The sequence below is a fragment of the Lepisosteus platostomus genome, chromosome 24, assembly GCF_059453375.1.
Source record: "Lepisosteus platostomus isolate fLepPlt1 chromosome 24, fLepPlt1.hap1, whole genome shotgun sequence".
NCBI lineage: Eukaryota > Metazoa > Chordata > Actinopteri > Semionotiformes > Lepisosteidae > Lepisosteus > Lepisosteus platostomus.
This window is the reverse complement of record NC_142634.1, coordinates 7,786,743-7,808,595: the sequence shown is the minus strand read 5'-3', so window position 1 is coordinate 7,808,595 and position 21,853 is coordinate 7,786,743. Positions and strand designations below refer to the sequence as shown.

General features: G+C 39.5%; 2 protein-coding genes and 1 long non-coding RNA gene across 5 annotated transcripts in view; 1 reads left to right on the top strand and 2 right to left on the bottom strand.

Annotated features, from left to right (window-relative positions):
• Window positions 1-470: 470 nt before the first annotated feature.
• On the top strand, window positions 471-2,860 carry pebp1 (phosphatidylethanolamine binding protein 1). The gene is made up of 4 exons (XM_088618366.1): window positions 471-727; window positions 1,101-1,210; window positions 1,593-1,693; window positions 2,445-2,860. Exons 1-4 carry the CDS (start codon window positions 593-595, stop codon window positions 2,660-2,662), a joined length of 564 nt encoding a protein of 187 aa, XP_088474492.1. The 5' UTR covers window positions 471-592; the 3' UTR covers window positions 2,663-2,860.
• LOC148641508 (uncharacterized) lies at window positions 1,789-2,350 on the bottom strand. Its single transcript, XR_015929840.1, has 2 exons — window positions 2,153-2,350; window positions 1,789-2,112 (listed from the first exon to the last, which is right to left on the bottom strand). It is a non-coding gene; the product is annotated as an uncharacterized LOC148641508 (long non-coding RNA).
• Window positions 2,861-3,239: 379 nt separating the features above from the next.
• LOC148641506 (serine/threonine-protein kinase TAO3) overlaps window positions 3,240-21,853 on the bottom strand; it is a 43,117-nt gene continuing 24,503 nt past the window's right edge. For all 3 annotated transcript variants that reach the window (XM_088618350.1, XM_088618351.1, XM_088618352.1), the window contains exons 11-21: window positions 21,705-21,786; window positions 18,533-18,700; window positions 17,189-17,386; window positions 14,859-14,993; window positions 11,639-11,875; window positions 10,184-10,312; window positions 9,089-9,292; window positions 7,970-8,209; window positions 6,609-6,821; window positions 5,792-5,974; window positions 3,240-4,310 (exon numbers count right to left, since the gene is read on the bottom strand). In XM_088618350.1, coding sequence (XP_088474476.1) covers window positions 4,149-4,310; window positions 5,792-5,974; window positions 6,609-6,821; window positions 7,970-8,209; window positions 9,089-9,292; window positions 10,184-10,312; window positions 11,639-11,875; window positions 14,859-14,993; window positions 17,189-17,386; window positions 18,533-18,700; window positions 21,705-21,786 — 1,951 coding nt within the window. In that variant the 3' untranslated portion in view covers window positions 3,240-4,148. The remainder of the gene's footprint in view (window positions 4,311-5,791; window positions 5,975-6,608; window positions 6,822-7,969; window positions 8,210-9,088; window positions 9,293-10,183; window positions 10,313-11,638; window positions 11,876-14,858; window positions 14,994-17,188; window positions 17,387-18,532; window positions 18,701-21,704; window positions 21,787-21,853) is intronic.

Below are 21,853 nucleotides of genomic sequence, written 5' to 3'. Positions count from 1 at the left end.
TCAATACACCGGGACTCGGTGCTTAACACGTGTGTCACTGAAGCCACATTCTGCCTTCTGTAATAGTAAGCAAACCCTCAGATGGCGTGAAGCCTTATTTTTCATATTGTTCGATACGATTATACTTTCATAGGAATTCGCGTAATTCTGAAACACCCCCGCCTGACTTAAAACGTTGTGCCGTTGCAAACATGACATCATCCGGGAGGAGGCTGTGATCTGCGCTTGTGACATCGCTCATTTGGTGTTCCGCTCAAGTAAAATGTCTCTCTAATCACTCGCCGTCGCTGCTTTCCGCTGTTGGCACCCCGGGGTTTCTGCAGACATTTCTAGACCGAAAGGGGGGCACGCCATGCAAACGTGCAAGCGCTGGGGACTGGCCGCCGGGCTCTGCCGGATTGACGTGCGCTTTGCCCTACCGCGACCGGCACCACATGGGGCTGAGCGCTCGGCAATTGGCTCAGTGGGCCGTCAGTTGAAAAATATATGCGCTCATCAAAATTGAAGAGAGGCAGCGTTAGTTCAGAAGCTGGGTGTTTCGCATATTGCGGTATTGTCTGCCTTATTGCATAAGGTCTGGTTTGCTAAGACGATGCCCGTGGATCTAGGTGCGTGGAACGGACCGCTGGCTCTCACCGAGGTGGAAGAGAAGCCCGCCGTCCCTCTGGCCGTCAAATATGGGCCTCTTGAAATTGATGAACTGGGCAAAGTGCTCACACCCACCCAGGTACAGTACGAGTACAAGACGCTTCTCTGCTCAGGCCTCGGCTGCACCACATGGCCGTTTTAAGACTAAATCTCTAAAGCGTACATCAATTTCATAATGTCGACAGATAAACGAGGAGTGATATTGACGACGGGAGACGTTTCTTCTGCTTTAATTTGTATGTCCGTTGAAATAATGCGGAGGGTGACGCGCTATAATTTGCTGGTCCATATTAACATTAAAACCTTTTAAGGAAACTTCACATTTTTGGAACGAACGCAATGGTTTCATGCTTGTCTGAATAACATGGAGCTAAAAACACATCGAATTGTTTATGCGCAGGATTGTTAAGTGTATTCAGTGTGCGAGACGCCGTTTGTTTGCGTGTTTCCAGGTGCAAAACGCGCCTACAAGCATTGACTGGTCAGGCTGCGACCCTGGCAAACTATACACTCTAGTCCTGACCGATCCAGACGCGCCGAGCAGAAAGGACCCTAAATTCAGGTGAGCCTTATTATAAGATTATTATAAGGCCTCTATAATAAACAATGAAATCAGATCACAAAACTGAGCGTTATAGGAATACGATGCGGGACACGCCTAATGAGCGCAATATTTAAAGAGGTTCTAACATACGATTATAAACATACATTTTTAAATAGAATTAAATGAAGTTAAGAGTGGGAGGATGCTTTAAGACATCAAGACAGAAGTGCTAGAACTTTTAATGTAAAATGTGAATTTAATATGGTAAATAACTGCTGAATCATCTGAGGTGCATTTGATAAAAGACCTGTTCAAATCTGTTGCCTATATGATCTGGTGCCTGTCTTCGTGACTACACTCACCTTTTTGCTAAGAAACTTTTTTTTTTGGTTAATGCAAGGGAGTGGCATCACTTTTTGGTTGTGAACATGAAAGGAAACGATGTTGGCACTGGATGTGTGATGTCCGATTATGTTGGATCTGGCCCTCCAAAAGGAACTGGTAAGATTTAAAAACAAATTAGACCCCCCCTTAAGGCAGGTATATAATGAGGTTTTTGTACAGCAGCATTACAAGGGAGTACGTTTTTTTTTACAACTACATTTTACATTTACATCTTCCAAATGGTTGTATTAAAAAATAACATTCAATTGAGTCCTACTAAGAGGTCGTTGTTGCTGTGATGTGCTGTGCCAGAAACCTTTTGAAATTCATGGACTGCACTGACTGTACTAGGTCAGGTTTCATTGCGGATTCTTCTTCCCCTGTGGCACAGCCCCAGGCTGTTTTAAATGGATTTTAAATTCCCATATTCAATTAAGCTCAAATTAAACTCAAATGTGCTTTTCAGGGAAAGAGAAAGATTTCAGCCCTTTACAAGTGCCTGGGGCTGTCCTTTAATTTCTCAGACTTCTGAAAGCCTGTTAAAGGTGTCGAGTGCAAACAGCCTTCACTTCAGACCTGCGTTGTCTGGTGAACTCCGAAAGTTCTGCATGGAGCAAGAGTGCAGAATGAGCTGCCCGATTCTCAAACGGTGATGCAATTGATGGTCATTTGCAAACTGGTTGAATCGGGGTATTTACACTTCTTTTCTGCAGTTGCCACTTGGATCCCATTAGTTTTCAAATCTGTCATGGGTCATGGAATATAAGAGCACATGCAGAAACGGACACAAAAGGATTAATTGGGGGGGGGAGTCCACAGCATTTTGGCATAAAGGCATAACAGCTTTTCTGCATGATGTGTCCTCCAGGTCTCCATCGGTATGTGTGGCTGGTGTATGAACAGCCCGGACCCTTGTCATGCAATGAGTCTGTTCTCAGCAATCGATCTGGAGACCACCGTGGAAAATTCAAAGTGGAAGCCTTCCGCAAGAAGTACAAGCTGGGAGCCCCAGTAGCTGGCACCTGCTACCAAGCTGAATGGGATGATTATGTGCCGAAGCTGTATCAACAGCTGTCCGGCAAATGAAAGCCTCAGTAACCAATGGAACTGACTACCGGCTAATTATGTTATGCATCTCCTGCGTTGCAGATCTGCTATTTTTTGTGTTAATTATAAAGTTCTCATTTCGTTGACCTTAATTGCACAGTTCTGCAGTATTTCACTGCCGTAAGAATTGTAATTTGCACTAGATTGCAATAAAATAAGCTAGATACAAGAATAAGAGATTTTTTGTTTTTTTTTTGTCCTGGTTTTTAAAAGGAAACCCCAACACACACTTGCTCTTTAAAATAGGGTGTTGCCCTTGGATATGTTAAAAGCACTCGAAATATTAGGTAACAGGAAAATGGTTGCAGGCCACCTTTATCTTCATCAATTGAAGTTTAATTTCAGAGCAACATTCTCATGTCTATAGAAAGTGAAGAACAAATGAAGGTGGTGATGAGATGTACCTAACCACTTGTAAGTCCTATGTGATTAATGCACAAATCTGCATTCAGCCATGCTTCAGTGCAGTGCTCTTTAAACGTGGTATAAAATACATGGATAAAGTAACTGAGAATGAAAAGTTAACTAATGTGAAGAACAATTATTAAACCAAACATGTGGTGAGCACTTTTATTTACAAATATAATTAAAAGCTCTGACAGATTCATGCTTTTCTTAATAACCTGAAAAATTTTAAAGTGCATGCAATAATAAAGCATTTTACTGATTTGATTTATTGTAAGAAAATACACAGCTTGAAAGTGTGGATAAAGCAATATAATGATCTAGATGGAAAATTCCAATAGAAGATCCCATTGACAGATTAAACTCCAAATACTGAACAAAAAAATCATCTTAAAAAATTGATCTGAGGACCAGTTAAAATACAATATGAAAATAAGTAAAAGCTCTCCATAAATCCTTCTATACACAAAATACATGAACATCCCATGCCCTATGTGCTACCTGGGTTTTGGGATTCATGTATGGTATTCACATCATCTGCTACAGCAGAAAATGATTATGATACAGTTAAATGCTGGGCTGAGTTACGTTATCCAGCATTTGTTAATCACAATTTCCCCAGAAATAACGTGTGTAACTACCAATATGTACAATATGAGTTCATATTTAAACATATCAAATTGCTCAATCTTAATAAAATTTCCTGATGAATAAATACCAAAAGTGAGAAGCAGCGTATAAGATAAGGCTGCAGGAGAATGTCTTTTTTTTCTTTTTTCTTTTTTTTTTTGCACAGACTGACAAATCATTTCTAATGCATGATCATTAAGCAACGTACATCCACTTTTTTCAGTTTCACCAAAAGTTATCATTGCACATGAACATCAATACTGTGACATTTGTTAAAAGACAACCAAAAGTTATCCAGCATTTACTTGTAACATTACAAGGGGCCCTGATTATTGAGGACACTAGGCACAGGCACTAGTCCGGAGGTGATGTCAGTAGCAAAGAGCCCAGCTTTAATGAGAAGTGGACAGGGTATGATGGCAAATCTTTTTCATCTATAGTCCTCCTTAGGATAGTCTAATGTACCCAGGTTTGCAAACCCTTGTCGGGTGCTCTCCATGTCAAAGCTCTCGATCTCCCTTTCCTGTCGTTCCAGCAGGTGTTTGATTCTTTCAGTGCGTTCCTTCTGAAGTGAAGCCAGCTCCTCTTCAATCTGTAATCAAGAACAGCAGATCACTTACATCGCCTGTGAACAAAATGCTAAACTGCTGTAAGAGAATAAAAATATAAATCTAAAGTGAGCTTTGGTAGGGGAAAATCCAAATGTGGAGGACTGAATAAACCCTGACAGCTAGCGTCTTTCTAAGATCAGGGTTTCTAAAATGTCCTGGAATAAAGGAATCCCTGTTGAGGTGCCGTCCATATAAATGTCCACTTCTCATTAAAGCTGGGCTGAGCAGTGGCACTATGGCTAAGGATCTGTGCCTGTGGCTGGAAGGTTCATATCCCACGGCCGGCAGAGGAATCCTACTCCGTTGGGCCCCTGAGCAAGGCCCTTAACCCCAACTGCTCGAGGAGCACCGTATAAATGGCTGACCCTGCGCCCTGATCCCAAGCTTCTCTCTCCATCTCTGTGTGTCTCACGGAGAGCAAGCTGGGGTCTGCTGAAAGAAAAATTCCTAATGCAACAAATTGTATATGGCCAATAAAGTGATCTTATCTGACCTTAAATATACAGTACCCATAGGATCACTCCCACAGTGCTTAGCAGAGAGTATTTCATATTTAAATCCCCAAATTATATTTCAGTAAAAAACAGTTTGTGTTCAATACCTATATTGTTTCTAGGTGGAATGCATCTTCATGCTGGTGCAAATATTTTCATCAAGTTACCAGCAAATTTAGCTCTGGAGATTCGAACAGTTTGTATTCTCTAACTTATATTTTCAGTGTGACTTGTAGTACTTTTCACCCTTGCTCCTGTATAATTGCTATTTTAGTAAAAGGTCTCTTACCAGGCCACAGCACTTAAAATATTATTTTAAGCGCTGGAACAAAATGTGCATCTCTAGTGCCAAGAAAATTACCTGTGTATGCTTGTCAGTTCTGGGGGTGATATCTGGAGAGAATATTTCACTCAGCCTGTACTTGTAAGAGTACAATGTAACAGCTGTAATGGTTTCCAGAATTGCCACATTTATAGTTTTAGAATCCTTTAAACCTTACTTATATCGTATGTTCATTCAGTCTAGGAAACAGAAATTAATTTGAAAGATTTTCTCTTGCAATACATGAAAGTATAGTAAGTATAATTCAGGCAATAATACTTGCACAATTCTAATCTGTAGTTCTACAATGAAAGCAACAGATGGCGCTAGAAGCCCACACGTTTGTCTAGGCTTTATGCACATACTGTAGATTTCTATTACCAGCCAGCACCAATCAAAATGACCCTGGTTTAGGACATGACTCCAGGGGAACGCTCGAGTTAACAATCAAAAGATAATGACCACATAGCTCCTGGGGCAAGGTGAGTGCTAGAATATTATTGCCTCTTCTCCCAAGAAACAAACACAAACAATAATGCATCTGATATGACAGCAAGCACATGTACATGACTGTACAATGCAACACTGGGCAGGGTACCCCCCTCCAACACAGCTGTTTTAAAACCTATTTCTGTTCTGAACGCACCTTTTGTTCAAGATGGGCTCTGCGCAAGGAGACCTTTTGCTCCAGCTTCTGCAGCTCTCTCTCATGCTGTGCTTCTGTTTGCATTTTAATTTTGCTCTGGTAGGCATTGAGTAGCTCCATTTCCTGCTGGAGCTGGTGTTTCAAGGCTTGGCATTCGGCTTCTTGGGCCTCATCCAGTCGCAACTGCAAACAGAAAGAAAAGCACTGTAATGCACTCAACAGTCCAAGGCAACAGATGGGAGAAGACAGTCTGACAACCACATCTGTATTTTTGGGGATTGGGTCTCCACTGTGTTGTCTCTGCATGAATAGACAATCAGAATTACAAGTAGTTCAACCAAAGTTTTATTCACAGTTGAAAATTAACATGGTGACAGGGAAAATGGCCCGATAACAGAGAAGATCAGCACGATTTGTATAATTAAATAATGAAAAACATCTGCATTCACTACGGGTTTATATACAGTAGGAATACAACAATAGCATTTAAGGACTTCAGTATTATTTCCATGTTAACAAATGTGAGAGCCTGTTCACATCAATACTATCTAATTAACATGCTGCAAGTGATCTAGCAATGCACAAACCGTTCGTGCTGTGCCTTATATGGGGTATGGAAATGGGGTCAGCATCACTATGCATTTAACTGATTTAAGAGCACTTAAAAAGCATGTGTACATGACTGTTATGCCAAGACCTACATGCTTAACTACAGGAATGCGGCGGTTTAATTATTTTCTGTTCAGAAACATTTAAACTCACTGAAAAGACCATTTTTACGATACAAAGCTTCTGTTACTTCCTTCTGACAACTTACCGCCTGCGAGGCCATCATCTCGTTTATACTTTGTTCATACTGCTCCGCCAGAATGGCAAGTTTGCGTGTCTGCTCATCTTTCAGTGCTTTCAGTATAGTCTTGTGTTCGTTCTTCGGAGTGACCTCTAACTGGTGGTTTCTCAGTGCCTTATACTGCTTTGTCTGCACCTTACATGTATCCTGGAACTGCTTTTTAATTTGCATCTCCATGGCCTGCAATGGAAAAAAAAGCAGCAATGTACGATCAAAAGGAATGAAAGCAATAAAAAAGTGCCTCCACTGCATGTTTGATCTTTTCTAAAACAAAAAAGATATGCAACTGGGTAGATAGTTAAGAATCATTAAAATGCAACATGAGGAACCTCTCAGTACGTACGTTGTGCGTGTTTGTTTGGTCAAGTGCCCTACTAATTATACAGTACTAAGCACACCCTTCATATAGCTGTGAAACACACAAACAAAACTTCTGAATAATAAATTATGCCTTAATGTGGATCACAGTACATCCCTTTTTTAGTTTTAACAGCAAAGGGAATAAATAAGAAAAACTGATAATAGAAGGTTGAAGACACAATTCAAAGGCTAAATGAAGGCGAAAGAATAATGCTAAGGGTCATTAACTAGTGCTGTGCTGAGAATGCAATCTGATCATACAGTGACATCTGGGGGTTATAATTCTCTTGTGTTGCCCAGTTTCATCATGGTTTAATGGTTACATTGCCTATATAAAGCTAGCTTCATGACACCATTAAATAGATCACTGAGGTATAAAAAAGAAAACTTGAATATTTGTAACATTTTACAACGTTAGGTCACTGAAAATCAATGCTATCAGTCCATTATGTTAATCCCTAACATGCTCTGGTGAGTAACTATTCCCTTCAGTTAATAGCACATATAGTACACTACATTTTGTTAGTGATGAAGCACTGTAGTAACAGTCTTAAAATATTCCCTCTACAATAGCCAGGAAGCCTTAACTTGCAAAAAAAAAAAAACTTCTGTTCGCCATGTCAAATTTAAAATCAGTGAAATCCCTATATTAGTGATTTCACACACTTAAAGATTATAGTCCCAGCAAGTTACCCTTAGTAAAGCCAAATCAATAAAAGCAATATCTATTTGGTGGAAAAAGATCAGACTAACACTGACAATGACAAAGATCTTTTCTGATATGGAGAAATAAATCTGCATGCTTTATTACATCTCATATCTTTAACAAGTTGAGTGGGTTCTACAGATATACTAATACCGCATGGTGAGACACAATGTTGGCCATAACCTTTCCCAGTGTTCATTGTAACCCGCGCAATGGCCTTTCAACAGGCTTGAGAGCAAGGCGGATGCTGGAGTAGGAATACCTTTAGATTCTTGGGCTGCTGTCGGAGCTCCATGACGTGTTTCCTGTGCAGCTCCCTCTCCCGCCGGCTGTTGTACTCGATTTGGTTCTCCAGCTCCGTCTGGTGCTGCAGCCGGATCAGGTCCATGCGCAGCTTCTGCAGCATCTTCAGCTGCCGGTACTCCAGCTCCTGCGTCGACTCGTCGTGCCTGATCAGCATCGCGTGCTCCATCTCCTTCTGCGTCTTCTTTTTGTTCAGCTCCTGCGATGGAGCATAAGCAAGTTACAGCTCTCTCCCGGTGTCAATTTATAATAGTTTATTATAGTTTAAAATAAAACAAGATGGGGCCAGGGAAATTGTTTTGCTTTCACGTTATGCTTGGTAAATTAGAACTAATTACTAATTTGTTCACAAAGAAACAGTGTAAAACAGCGTGCTGGCAGTTTTGGATTTTGTATGTAATTTATCTCGTCAAATTATATTTTTGCAAAAAGTAAACGCCGTCTCCTATGTTATGCTTATAGATGTAAAAACAGGTCAAATCAGTTAATATACCTTCTGGTGTGCTTTCACACCAGTGGAAGTTTAGTTAAACAGCCACGCTTGATTCCTGTGTGAAGTTACAAATTAACACTTCCTACTTCTGCTGCATAAATGATTTAGCTCACAGTTTTTAGATTTGAACATAGTTTCATTTCTTATACTTTGTAATCTGCTTCCCAGGCAAAAAAAAACTACAGAAGAGAAAAATTAATCCATCTCTGCTCAAGCCCACTAAACTGCAGGCACTTCCCACCAAACCTTTTTTTTTAATTGTTGGTGATGCTACAAATCCATGCTGAAAAACAAAAATCTTTTAAAACAATTTATGCCCCCATGTCAGAGCAGGAAAACACAAATACAGATACACAAACAACCTAATATCTATTACTATAAAAAGATATGAAGGCACTTAAAAAGATTGCACAGAATGTTTCCCATTTCATTCCTACAGGACCAGTAGTAAATCACCAATGTTGTAAAAAAAAGACTTAAAATTTTGTTTGCCATTTGCTCGGCTGTCATACTTTTATTTACGGGACAGTGCATATTTTTTCAACACCTGGAAACTTCATGGCGCAAGTAAAAAAAAAGTCTCACCTCTCGTATTTGCTCCTGTTCAAACTCGTGCCTCTTGGTCATTATCTTGCGTTTGAAGGCACGACAGTTTCGCTCGTAGAACACCCTCTGCTGACTGAGGAGCTGTGCCTCCTCCTCAGCTTGTGTGTGCTGCATGTTCTCCTTGTGTTTGGACAGGCGCTCCTGCTTCTCTTTCTTGGGGGTGCTGTGATCTTCATTCATCTCCTGTTTAACACAGTGAAGGAAAGACAAAGATCAGGGGCTGCCAGGACTTGAACCTCTACAGCCGACATTAAAAGCAGGGCTGTTTCTCCTGGGGTGACAGACCCAATGATTCACATCACACCTCTGAAAACCTGCCTGTGGATTCTGGCTTCATTCCTTGGATGGCTTCACCAAGACCTTCTGAAGTAACAAAGGACGCCCTACAATTTGTCACTGTGTCAAGAAGAGACCAAGGATGGTGTGGGTTCTCAAATAGTGCTACTTTCCCTGAAGAGACTCATTGCAGACTGCAAAGGAACAAGTAATAGGTTTATTCCATGCTGAAAAGAGAAGAAGAAAACGTTTCAGCTGTGGAGCCTTCTCCGGGTGTAACCCTAACCCTTGTACCCAAAGAAGGCTCCACATCTGAAACGTTGTTTTCTTTCTTCTTATTTCAGCATGGAATAAACCTATTACTTGTTCCTTTGCAGCCTATGCATGCTGACGCAGCTACCCACCTGAACTCAATGGAGACTAGTCTTTTTTAAGTGACTCTAATCTAGTGTCACTGACAGTACTTGACAATACCTTCTTTACCGTGTTTTGATTAAAGTGAGAAATCCCTGCCACATTAGTAGCACAACTGACACAAGGCAGAGCAAGAATTAAATTAAATATTTTTTACTCATATACATGGAATAAAATGGTATCAATGATCACTTGGCAGTATGCATTTAAACTGTCCTGTGTACTTTGACACAAAGGGATCTTTAAAGTCTTCAAAGGCCTTTTTAGTAAAACATCATTAATTTACAATTCACAAGCCCAAAATGCAGAGTGTAATACATGACTGCTGCATGCCACTGTTCTATCACCGTAGTACACATCTCTCATCTTGGAAACGGCTCTTGCCTCTTTAATCTTCTCCTTGCAGAGCTTGTACTGTTTCTTCTGGTTATCTAAAAAGTTGGTCAGCTCCTTCTTCTGCTGTGCCGAGATCTGCTGCTGGAACTTCTTCTCATCTGCCGCTGCGGTCTTCGTCTGCACAGAGAGAAGACTGCAGCTAAACGTGGTGTGTTGGGATCACCCCGTGAAAACAGCGTGATGAACCCGGGTCACATGTCAAACAGAACAGAAGTATGAAAAACCAAGATATCAACTTCAACACCTATCCACCGTACGTAATGTAAGGCACCTTGGATAAGTGTATCTGCAATAAATTAATAATAATAATAATAATAATAATAATAATAATAATAATAAGATGCAAAACTCAACACTACAGGTTGAAAGAGGAAATTGTAGTGCATCAAAATGAATGTAGGACTCACTAACTAATTTCATTCTAAAGCAATACCGATGAAGCTGTTTTATTAACATTGCTGTACTATTGTAAAACATGCTGTCCGGGTACTTTTTTTCCTTTTTTTTTTCTTTCACAGAGACAACAAGCTACGAGAAGTGTTTGATTTTTATTCTTCAGTAATTTACACTCTGTCATTACCCTTTCTAGCCAGATATTTTGACATTTTAATGGAATTTGTTTGAAAATCGGAAAACAGCTGTATTACACCACACACAAATAATATGCTTCTATGAGAAAAGAAGAAAAAACTCACATCATCTACAGCAAACTCAGTATTACAGGAATATACAAAAACAAATGTGGCACTCTTTCCTTTCTCAATTTATATCTAGACCTAAACTCGATAAAAGTAAGATCGAACAATATAAATCCATTAAACGGATTCAGTTCAACAACGTCATTGACTGGTGTGCTTGCATACTGGTAAAGCTCAGAACATCCACATGTCAAATAAGAAATGCAGGACTTGTAGGTTTTGGTGACTTCCTTGTTCATGCACCAGAATCTCAAAGAAAGTATGTTCCCATCACCTACGATAGATTTACCTGCTCTCTTACCAACTCTCCATTTCTTTGGGATGAGCCAATTCATCTATACTGTCTCTTTCAGAAGAAGATAAAACAGGCATTAAAACTCACTATTCAAAGGGACCACTCAGCCTTATGTGTCCTAATCCAATTTAAAATAAAAATGGCTGAATGATCATTTTCCTTACAGTAGTATTGGGTTTAACATTAGATTTTACTTTCTAGGTACTGTTAAATTTTAAATACACATTTGTTGCCTATATACTTTGAAGAAAATTCCCCAATCATCAGCCTGGGCACCACCACAGTCATTACTGTTCAACTTTATCTTCAGAAACTCAATTAGTGCAAAAAAGTTTAAATCGCAAAAAACGATCTGTGTTGGATAATCTCTTTTTCCAAAACTACGTTCATTTGCAAAAGTAAGAGCAGCAGTAGTATTTGGCTTAAAGGCAGTGATACTATAACACTCACCTCTTTCTCCGTGTGAATTGCATGCTTCTTGGCCAGTTTCTCAAGTTCGATGGATGCATTGTTGGCTTGAGTCTCCACCTCTTTCTGCAGCTTGAGGCGGTGCTCGTCCATCTCAGCCTTCAGCTTGTTTTCCAGAGCGATCAGCTGCTTCTGGTGCTGCCGCCGCATCCGCTTGTATCCTGACATCTGTTCCCGCAGCTCGTTCTCCTGCTCATGCTCATGGATCTGCCTTGTAACCTTGTAGCAGAAGAGCACCAGGGAATCAGGAAATGGGGAGGAGTGGGGGTTCCCCAAAGAGATCAGGGGGTAAAAAGAACCAGTCCCAACTCTGGAAATGTCAGTGCTTTTCTTGTATAATGTCATAAAACACACAAAATCATCAAGGATGCCACTGACTCGGAGACAGAAACCCACAGTAATTACAAAACAGCCAACCTTGCCATTTCTGACCTAGCTAACCATCACACTGTTCAGCATCATAAAATAAGACATTTTTCCCCCTACCCAAGCTTCACTCACCCTGTACCATTTCCTGTCTTGCTTGCAGAGATTTAGAAACAAACCTGGTTTGGAGAAAAAGAGTTATCCGCACCAACGCAGTTGTGGAGTTTTTCATAACTTCCCGGAGCAACTCGGAAGCCCAGCATGTTGACAAAGTTGACTGAAAGAGCATTCCATTAGAGCACATCCTCGCCTGACAAATCGGGCTAGCAACATGCAGAGGTCTTCTGGGCAACGTCTGCAGCCATCAGTGAGCAGTAAACGTCTTTGGGCTAAGCATTATTAGCAGGTAGGTCACATGAGTTGGGCACTTTATAAGCTGCTTTTATCAATACTTCCACTGTAACACTGAATCCAAGTCACTTGTTTTGAGCCAGATTCTTAAACCGAAGAAAGAGCATGTGACTCAACAAAAAAAGTATGTAAAGGAGAAAGGAGAATGTCCTGGTCAAATGCACTGTAACCAACACTTATTTCTATTTGCATTCACAAAATAGATATAGTTTGATACTAAATATATACTGGTTGAGTCTAGGTCTTAACCTGAAATATTTACAGTAGTAATTAATAAGAACTTATACATACAGCCAACAGCAAGACAAAGACCATACTTGAGAGTAGATGGATTTTCTTCGAGCTACTTCCTTCTACTGAGACTACTTCCCCTAGATCTTTCAGTCTATTCTCCAAGTAGTTAGGTTACATCACAGGTGTGAAAATAGTTTGTGTCTAGGCAAGATGAAAAAGCAACTCAAAAGCGTTCTTAGGAAAGATTCGTATTTACCACCTAGTAGAAATTCCTCATTAATATAACCAAACAGCAATATAGGCCTAATAATAATAGTATAATTAGAATTTAAAATTGTATAAATTCAGCAAAAGAGCCTTATCAAGAGTTTCAAAGGAAATTGAGTAAAGTCTTCACAGACCTGGTACATAGGTTCTAAGGATGTAGCTGGAAGGGAGGCCTGAACAAAGTTTGGATTAAGCAGGATGGTCATCCGGGGTACTGACGAGCTAGCCACCAGAAACACCCTCCATGCATCTACTCCACTGCCATTAAACAGGCGACCTCAGCACCCTGTTCTGTCACTCCAGTTCCTCTGCAAGGACTATCTTCATTACAGACGTGCTCGTGAGAAATAAGATTTTGCTTTACTGTCCTTCTTTGCATCAGAACCCCACCCAGGCTGCATGCACTGGATCCATCTCTGCTGTGAGAGCATACTACAATAACTTACTGTGCATGTCAGGCTTTGCATCATTTATTGACTCCTTCACGTATATGTTTACACAGGGAAGTAGCTTACTCATTTAATATGTAATACCTTCTCAGCCGTCAGAAAGCAATGCCAGTTTAGCCATGGCTATTTTGAACTTAAGCCCAATAGGCACAGTGCCAGAGCTTGTCAGTCAGCACCTTAACACTCTGTCGTACCTGCCTGAACTACAATCCTTATCATTTTAAAAATTGTATTCTAATGCAGAGATCGGATTAATCTCGACAAACCACTAATGAGACCTTAGTTTGTAACTGGGCACCCTAGTTCCTATTATGTAAAGGTACTGCCAAGAATCAATTACTTATTGCATAAGAAATACAATAGGATGATAGCACAAAACCTACTCGTATATACAAAATAAATCACACACTTAATAACTTATAGCACCTACTACGCAAACAGCAAACTATACACATTCTTTTACAAGAAGCAATCATTTTGTTCACCTTTGAATTATTGCAAAAGGGCTAACAATCCTGACTATGATATCAGCTATGCAGCTACAATGCCAAGCCCTCTTTACCTGACCAGAACAGAAGCACAGCTGACATTCCCCATCTCAATCTCAATATCCATTTCTACATGCACAGAACTTCCTGATGGCAAAAGTGAAACAATTCCCCCTGACACTAAACTCCCCCCTACCCCCACCTCTCTGATCCTCCCTTCCACAATGAAGATCGCATGCCTGTTTATATTAATGTACACAAGCGCAGCTTAGATCACTAGGGAATGCACTCAGATCCCCCCAAAATCATTTGCATGCATATTGTTCAGGTGGCATCACTATTTTAATGATTACCCTACCATAAGGGATGCAGGGCTTTTGCAGACTGAGATCTTCTCTCAGGTCTATTTTGTTAAATGATGTTATTAAATGACTGCACATGCATTTAAATGCTTAAAGGTGTGCACAATCTTGACGTTTAAAGAATGATCAGAAAAGGCTGTGAATGGACACCACCCATTCTAGCTAAATAGAATTAATCACTCATCCTTCAGATGTTCATCAGCTCAAAAGACAAGCACTTAAACATTTATTTTAGATGACTTGATAGACAGAATGCCCTGGGAATTGACACAAATCTTGTCCTTGAAAACAGAACAAAAGCAGCGACCGGTATTATTTCTGCATGTGTTCACACACTACCCTCTCTGAATCGGCAGCATTGCAGAAACACGATTATGCTTAAACAAGCAGGGCCTCAAAATAAAACCAGGGCTGCGACCACAGCTAGACGTAAAGGAACAGCAAACCATACACTGCAGGATAAAGAATAAATAAAATATGTAATTTAAAAAAAACAATGGCCTTCATCTCTTAAAGACAACTGTTCCAAAATCTAAAAAGAAAAAGTGCTTATTAACAGGATCCTGTTGCTATGACAACACATGTTAAAAGCAAGCCCCTTCTTGAAGGGCTCAAGGAGGCTTACCAAAGATGCTGATTTGATTGTGGCAAAGCGCTCTCGGTTCCTGTAGTTGTGAGCCTGGCTCTTGTCAGACGAAGTAGGCCGCAGCTCAGGCCTTGGATCCCTGTGGACAGCTTCATCCCTTATGAATACATGATCCTGCAGAAATGGATAAAAACAAGGAGAAAGTCCAGATGTGCTCTTTCCTCTCTCGCTGCCTCTCGTTCACCCCTCTTTCTGCACAGGCACTGTTTGAAATGCATAGTTTAGCTCCCTGCTATTCCCTGCAGCTCCACGGTAAAATGAATAAGCAACACATTGCAGCCTTGCTAACAGTCAGCTGATCACTAGTGGGAAGCTGCCCGAGTCTCTGGCAGGCTTTCCACAGTGGAAAGAAAATAAAACATATAGGGAGGATTTCGCGGCACTCACTCTGCAAATGATTAAAAATGTTTTAAAAATACTAAGTCCTTGAACACCAATGTTCCTGTCCTAGAACAAAATTATTATGAACAGGCTGATTCTTCTCCATTAACTCAACATCAATGGGGCTGTCTTGTTTGATTTTTGAATTTAATATTCTGGAGGGTTCTTATTTCTGTGAACATGGCACAGAGGTAATGAGATCATCCTTTTAAATCTCTCTAATGATTTATCAGTCACACTAAAGCCATGCTTTCTGGTCATAAAGGCTTAGTTTCTAGTGCTTTCTTTTCCTGCCCGTCTCTCTCTCTCCCTCACGCTGAGTTTTTTTTTTTAAAGACACAGTACACAATTTAAAATGAGTGTCACCTTCCTTTAACACATCATATTATATAGGGTTAGCATTCTCAACATGTTCTAATAACACCACAGGACATTTTTGTGCCTTCTGCATTCAATACAATTTTTTTGAATTAATTCATCGTAGGTTTCATTTAAGACCAACAGTAGTGATAAATGTTTTTTTTTCATGATTTCCCAAGAATAAGGCTTGTAAATAAAAACAGAAAACTAATGTGAAGTAATGGCTGCTGGTGGCCAAAAACTGTTTGTTTTTTTTCCGTAAAAGAAGACTGTTTCACACCACATATATCATAATCTTAATTAAATGTTTCTATACAATATCCCATTAAGCAAAAGGTAGGCTGGATATATTATGACAGTTATGTCAGAAAGACGAATAAAACTTATAAAACCATGTAAATCTCATATTACTGATGCATTCAAAATTCAGACTGTTCATTCTTTTTATCGAAATGTAAACAGAATATATTTCAGGCTAGCTCTGGGAGAAAAGACATTTAAATTCCACAAAAAATATTTTGTGGAATTTATTCATTTCAACCCAAAAATATGAACTTTGTAATTAACATATTGTCACAATTAACACACAAAAAATGTGTAGCATCTACAACATAATGCAATTAAGAGGACCTGAAACAAATAAGTACAAATTATTTAAATTAAAATTATTCTACGTTTGGCAATTATAATTAAAAGAAGGGAAAACATTAACCTGTGACAATGTCTTAAGACCAACTTAATCTCCTCTATTAAATATATATTCATGAAAACTGTATATACCTTTATATATTGAAAGAACTGTATCTGTTATTCCAGGAAATCACAATTAATGCGAAAGGACACCTGCATCATTTTGACATTTATCCCAATATTAACTTTTGTACTCCCAAAACTAATACTATCTTCAGCAACAATTCTTCATCCTCTTTGATAAAGATCATTTGATTTGTTCCATTAACATGTTTTCATGATCAAAATATATTTAATGGACTGAAAATATCCTTTTAATTTCCAGAGCACAAAATGAGATGACAAGAATGGAAACTATTCTGACCACTTTTAGTTATACAATATAGAACACGTCTTTGACTTCCAGCATCAACAGTGTTCAGTAGTGTTCTAACCAGTTTATATCAGATTTCCTTGAGGACAGAGCAACTAGTACAACTTAATTACAAGGCTAAAACCCATACTGTACATACTGCTCATTTTCAATTCTGAAGATATCAGTTTTCCACTATTTAATTTGGAGATGCTTGACTATTTTCTTTAGATTTAATGAATATATGACTTAAAGGCTTTTATGGAGTAACAATTATCTGGCTGCCCAGCATAGAATCTAGTTTGCAGTTGTGATCAGTTAAGTGGAGTCTTAATTTAAAATAAAACCATAATAATAAATCGGCAATTTTTTTTCTTTCCCTGCAACTTCAAACACTGTATTAGTAGTTTTAATAGCAAAAAATATTACACCTAAACAGCTCAACATTGTAAAAAAAACAAAACAAAAGTTGAATAATGCAAATTTTCCTGACTTTAGAGTGTGCAGTAGAGAACCTGGAACCAACCTTTTTCGGGGCAGATGAGCTCTCCGACTCTAACGTGCTATCGTAATCATTCATCATGGCTATATCAGAGCTGCTCTCGTCCATCACTTCCTGCATGCTGTTGATGCTGCTGCTCTGACTTCCTGTGCTGATGGAGGTACTGGGGATGGAGTGGTTACTGCCAAGGCTGTTCGTCTTGCCACTGGCCTGTTCACTGTCCTGCAAGAACAATCACAAGCAAACACTCTATACCTGGGTTTTCCTAATGACTGCGCGACCGGCTTTCACAGTGTAAGCCAAGAAACAAACAACAGGAAATCATTTGGAAAAACTGCTCATCAATAAGAGTTGCACATCAACAAAGACACTCATAGGCAGAGCTGGTTTGCTTCGAAGCAAGATTAAACACTGCATGTTCATTTTACACACTCTTGATCTGGGGGGCGAGTTACTCTTTGGTGAGCAGCTCTCTGCGGATCTCTGGTTGAAAACCACTTCACTTGTCCATAGTCCCAAACACCTAATTTTGCAAGGAACACCCAAATGAATGAAAACATACTCATCATCACAGGATTATGCCATAGGAAATGGACTATTAGATATTATAAACATCTTTAAAGGAGACCTTTCAAAATACTGGGGAAGAGGGTCAAATATGCTACCATTATTTTCCTTTTATTTTTTAAAGTTTACTTTGGATGAAGTATACACTAAGAATGTTATTAAGAAGGCATTCATGAATTAAGAACATAAACATGTATAAAATGTGCAGTTTAACAATGTTTTGTGTACATTGCCCTATACATTAATGAATCATATATAGGTATGAATTTGTCTCATCACAGTCACGTCAAGAGTAATCCATATGTTCATTAGTGGCGTCTTAAGTTGATTCATGATGCAATGTATTAGTCAGAGTGAGGTGTGCTTTTCTTAGCTTTACATAGTCTGCATGATGGCATCTAGACTAATAAGATTGTGAGGAGACAACTGTTGAGTGGTGGAACAGAGAATAAAGTGGCACTTATGTCATTACAAATTGCAACACCTGAAACTATTGGGAAGGGTTGTGGACATCAGGGCTAATATTACAAGTGGGTATCCCAAAATCCGATTGGAGGTGGAGGTGATCGATTCTTTATCAGAATCTCTCTCATTTTAGGAAAAGATGGCAGCAATCCTAGAATCCCAGAGTTGTCATGTGGGTGGTAGGAATGCTACAGCACACAGACTGACATCATCTAAGGTTGAACTTGTGTCACGGGAGGCATTCTGGTTAGTTGCCAGGGCTGTTGGGGTTTTGTCAACTGTAGTGCCTACTGGTGTCATGCAGTTTTGTGCTCCGCTGACATTGTTAAATCTCACCTCCTCTTCTTCTTGGGACTCTGTTAAGGGCCCATTGTGCTTTTCTTGATACAGGATTTTTTTCATTTTCCTATATTGCAGGTTGTCAAGCTCCCGGACGGCATCTTTCGTTCTCTGGATGAGGTCGATCAGCACACTGGGAGGCCGATCTCGCCGAACAAAGTCATGCTTGAAGAGATCAAAGTAAATCTATCAGTGACTAAATATCTTAAGCACCCAAAAAAAATACAGCTCTCAAACAAGGAAATTATGCCTGACATAATTACAGATTCTAAGGAGGTAGATTCTCCCTGCCCTTTTCTCCCTTTACAAATCTCCTTACGTGCTAGAATGAAAAAACAAGCACTATTTCAAATGCATACAGAAGAAAGACATCAGCAATCAGACCCCAAAATTTAATTAGCTTCTATACTTACTACTACTGTGCACCCTTGGTTTAGGACAGTTGTCTTCTGAAGCAGATTCTCTTTAGAAATCAATTTAATTAATCTGGAGAGTAAATCTTTTGTATCGGGCTTTAAGCATTCTTATTTCTACTGGGATATTACTGGTCCTACTATGTATCCCGCTGTGTTGCCCACAACCATAGATTATCATTATAAACTCATTTCATTCATAGCTTGAATTCTCCTTTCAATAGCTAAGTGGGTCTTATTTTTAGCATTCATCATACTGTAGCTTTAGTTGGGAAGAGAGAAGACTGGTCTCCTAGTTACATGAGTAAGCTTCTAAATACCCAAAAATACCCATGGAAGAAAGTTCCATTTTAACCTGAAGTCAATAAATTCTTCCATCCTTTGCAAAAACCTATTTGTAGGGGCATGCTAATCTACTAGGTCCAACATTTTACTTTAACACTGCAAGGGTTTAATGTCTAAATGCATGAGTTTAGTGTCTTAAAAACTGCACCATGTGCTACCACTACAAAAACAAACTACGAACTACAGGCTTAGTAAAATACACCTACTTTTAGATTGTCTCTTAAAATTATGCCCTTGTCTTCTAAACTCAAGACTCAAAATTCTCATATATTAAATAGCCAGACTATTTTAAATGCTTTTTTTTCTATTAAGTATAAAATGAATATAAACTTTTACAAAAAAGTGAGGACAACAAACAACAAAAACCATCAACCACCTATGCAAAAATGAAAAGAGTTTCTAAAAAAATATATAAATTGGGACATAGCTATGAAATTTGGTTGCAAAAGCCTGTTGCACTTTCTGCAAATTATGCACTACAACTGTGCTCTTCCTGTTTGGGATCCCAGGGCACTGTACAATATTAACTCGTAAAAAAGATTAAAAGAAGATAAAGATAAGATCGGAGCCGTGGTAGATCAGAGAGCAAGGGCGTCTAGCTTCTGACCGGAAGGTCCCGGGATCAATCCCAGGTAGGGGCAAGAGATGTAGCTTGCTCTAACTCCTCCCAGACGGCTCCCAGGTCCAATCAGCCTGCTTTCCAAATGAGTACCTTCCGGGGGGCAATAGGCCATCCAGAGCGTGATGCTGACCACATCACCTCCACCTCCGGTGTCAGATGGTTGAGAAAAAGGGTGGCCCTTGCCTCCCATTCCCCCAAGGGCCTTTATGGCCTGAAAAAGGGATCTAATCTAAAGATAAGATCAAGCTGAAGAATATGCTAAAGAAAATTACTTTTGAAGTGCAGAATTTAAAAAGATTTCTTCTGCTAACATTCTGACCCTGAAATGTTTAGGTTGGAATGGTAAAACAGATGGGTCAGCCCATGATAAGGAATGATAAGAAGCCCCTACTCCCTCTGGGGAGCCAACAGGCATTTGGGCACAGCCCAGGGGCTGTACTTTGAAGTATAAGGGCTCTCAACATAAGCCAGTAAGCAAAAAAGTTTTTTTTTTCTGCTATTGCAGTTTTCTGCCATGCTTTATTGTGGTTGTATTTTGAACCAGTTAATTCCAATTTAATTTTGACACATGAAGGTCAGCAAACAAAGCACTACAATAAAGGTGTAATAGAAAGGACAGATAACAGATTTAAAAGAAAAAAAGCAGTCTGGTAATGTTCCTTAAATGTTAAGGGCCCTTTACACACATGCCATAAACTAATAGATTCATTTGAATTTCCACAAGGTGGCGCTTATGGCCTAGTTCTGAATGCAACTTGAGAAAATGTAATAATTACAGTAAATAATTTGGATTATATACAGCAACAATAAAGAGGGAATTAAAATAAAAGCCTTGAAGTGGCCTTGAGCACTATAGTTTAATTTTGAGGAAGGCAGGATGAATTGCCAGCAGATCCCACAACAGCCAAGAAGAGAACAAAAACAAAGCCTCCAATACAAAAACCGGTTTAGCAACCCAGTTTTAGAAACGCCTCTTGACCTGACATTGTGTTTGCTTGCCCATCAGAGGGGAATCAGTGGTAAATCCAACATCCTCCAGGATCAAACCCTTCCCTCCCCGTTACATTACTGCACATTAGTAGATGAATTCCATGGCCTGACTGTAGCATGACACTAGGAAGCTCGTGTTGACCAATACAGTGTGAACATAAAACTATTAAAGGTGATTAGGATTACCTGCCAGGTTCAAAACAAAAAGCTCAACTAACCACTGCATGTGCACAACAGACAGAGAGATTAGCAATGCTGAGAGTTTAAGTGGTCAAATTTGGTGCTAGTTTTGCGTTTCCCTCATTTGCAGATGACAGAGACAAGTTGGGATACAAGGCACAGGTATGCCATAAGGAAGACTGCATTACCACTATCTGTACAGCTGCAGGAAACCGACTTCAGGAATCGAACCTGCAAAATCTATACGCCCTTTTTACATTCCTCAAACAAAATCTGTTTTAGCCCCTAAACAGGAACATATAAATCAGAGACAGGGTGGACAAGCAAATGAAAAGTCAGGCCATACCTGTTTATTTTGCCCTACAGAGAATAGCATTTTAAAGGCTTTTTTTTAGTACATGACTAAAAAGTTTTTCAAAGAAAACAGCTTTGGCAATATTAAAGATTTTGGTTAATCCAGTGATTTATGCAATCTCAGAAACTAATATCGGGACCGTACTGCAACACAAATTCTAAAAGCTGTATGAAACAAGTTTACTATGTACTGTATCCTGCATCACTTTGGCATAAACAGTCACTCTTCACAGAAGTTACTGCTTTCAAGATTAAAAAGCCTTACCTGTAGTAACTCAGCAGATGACGGTCTGTCCTGAGGGATTTTCAGTAGGCAGTAATCCACAAAACTTCTAAAGGGATCCGACCTTGGAATGAAAAACATTTAATGTAAGGGACATGAAATCAGATGGCTAAGGAAAAACCTGAAAACCA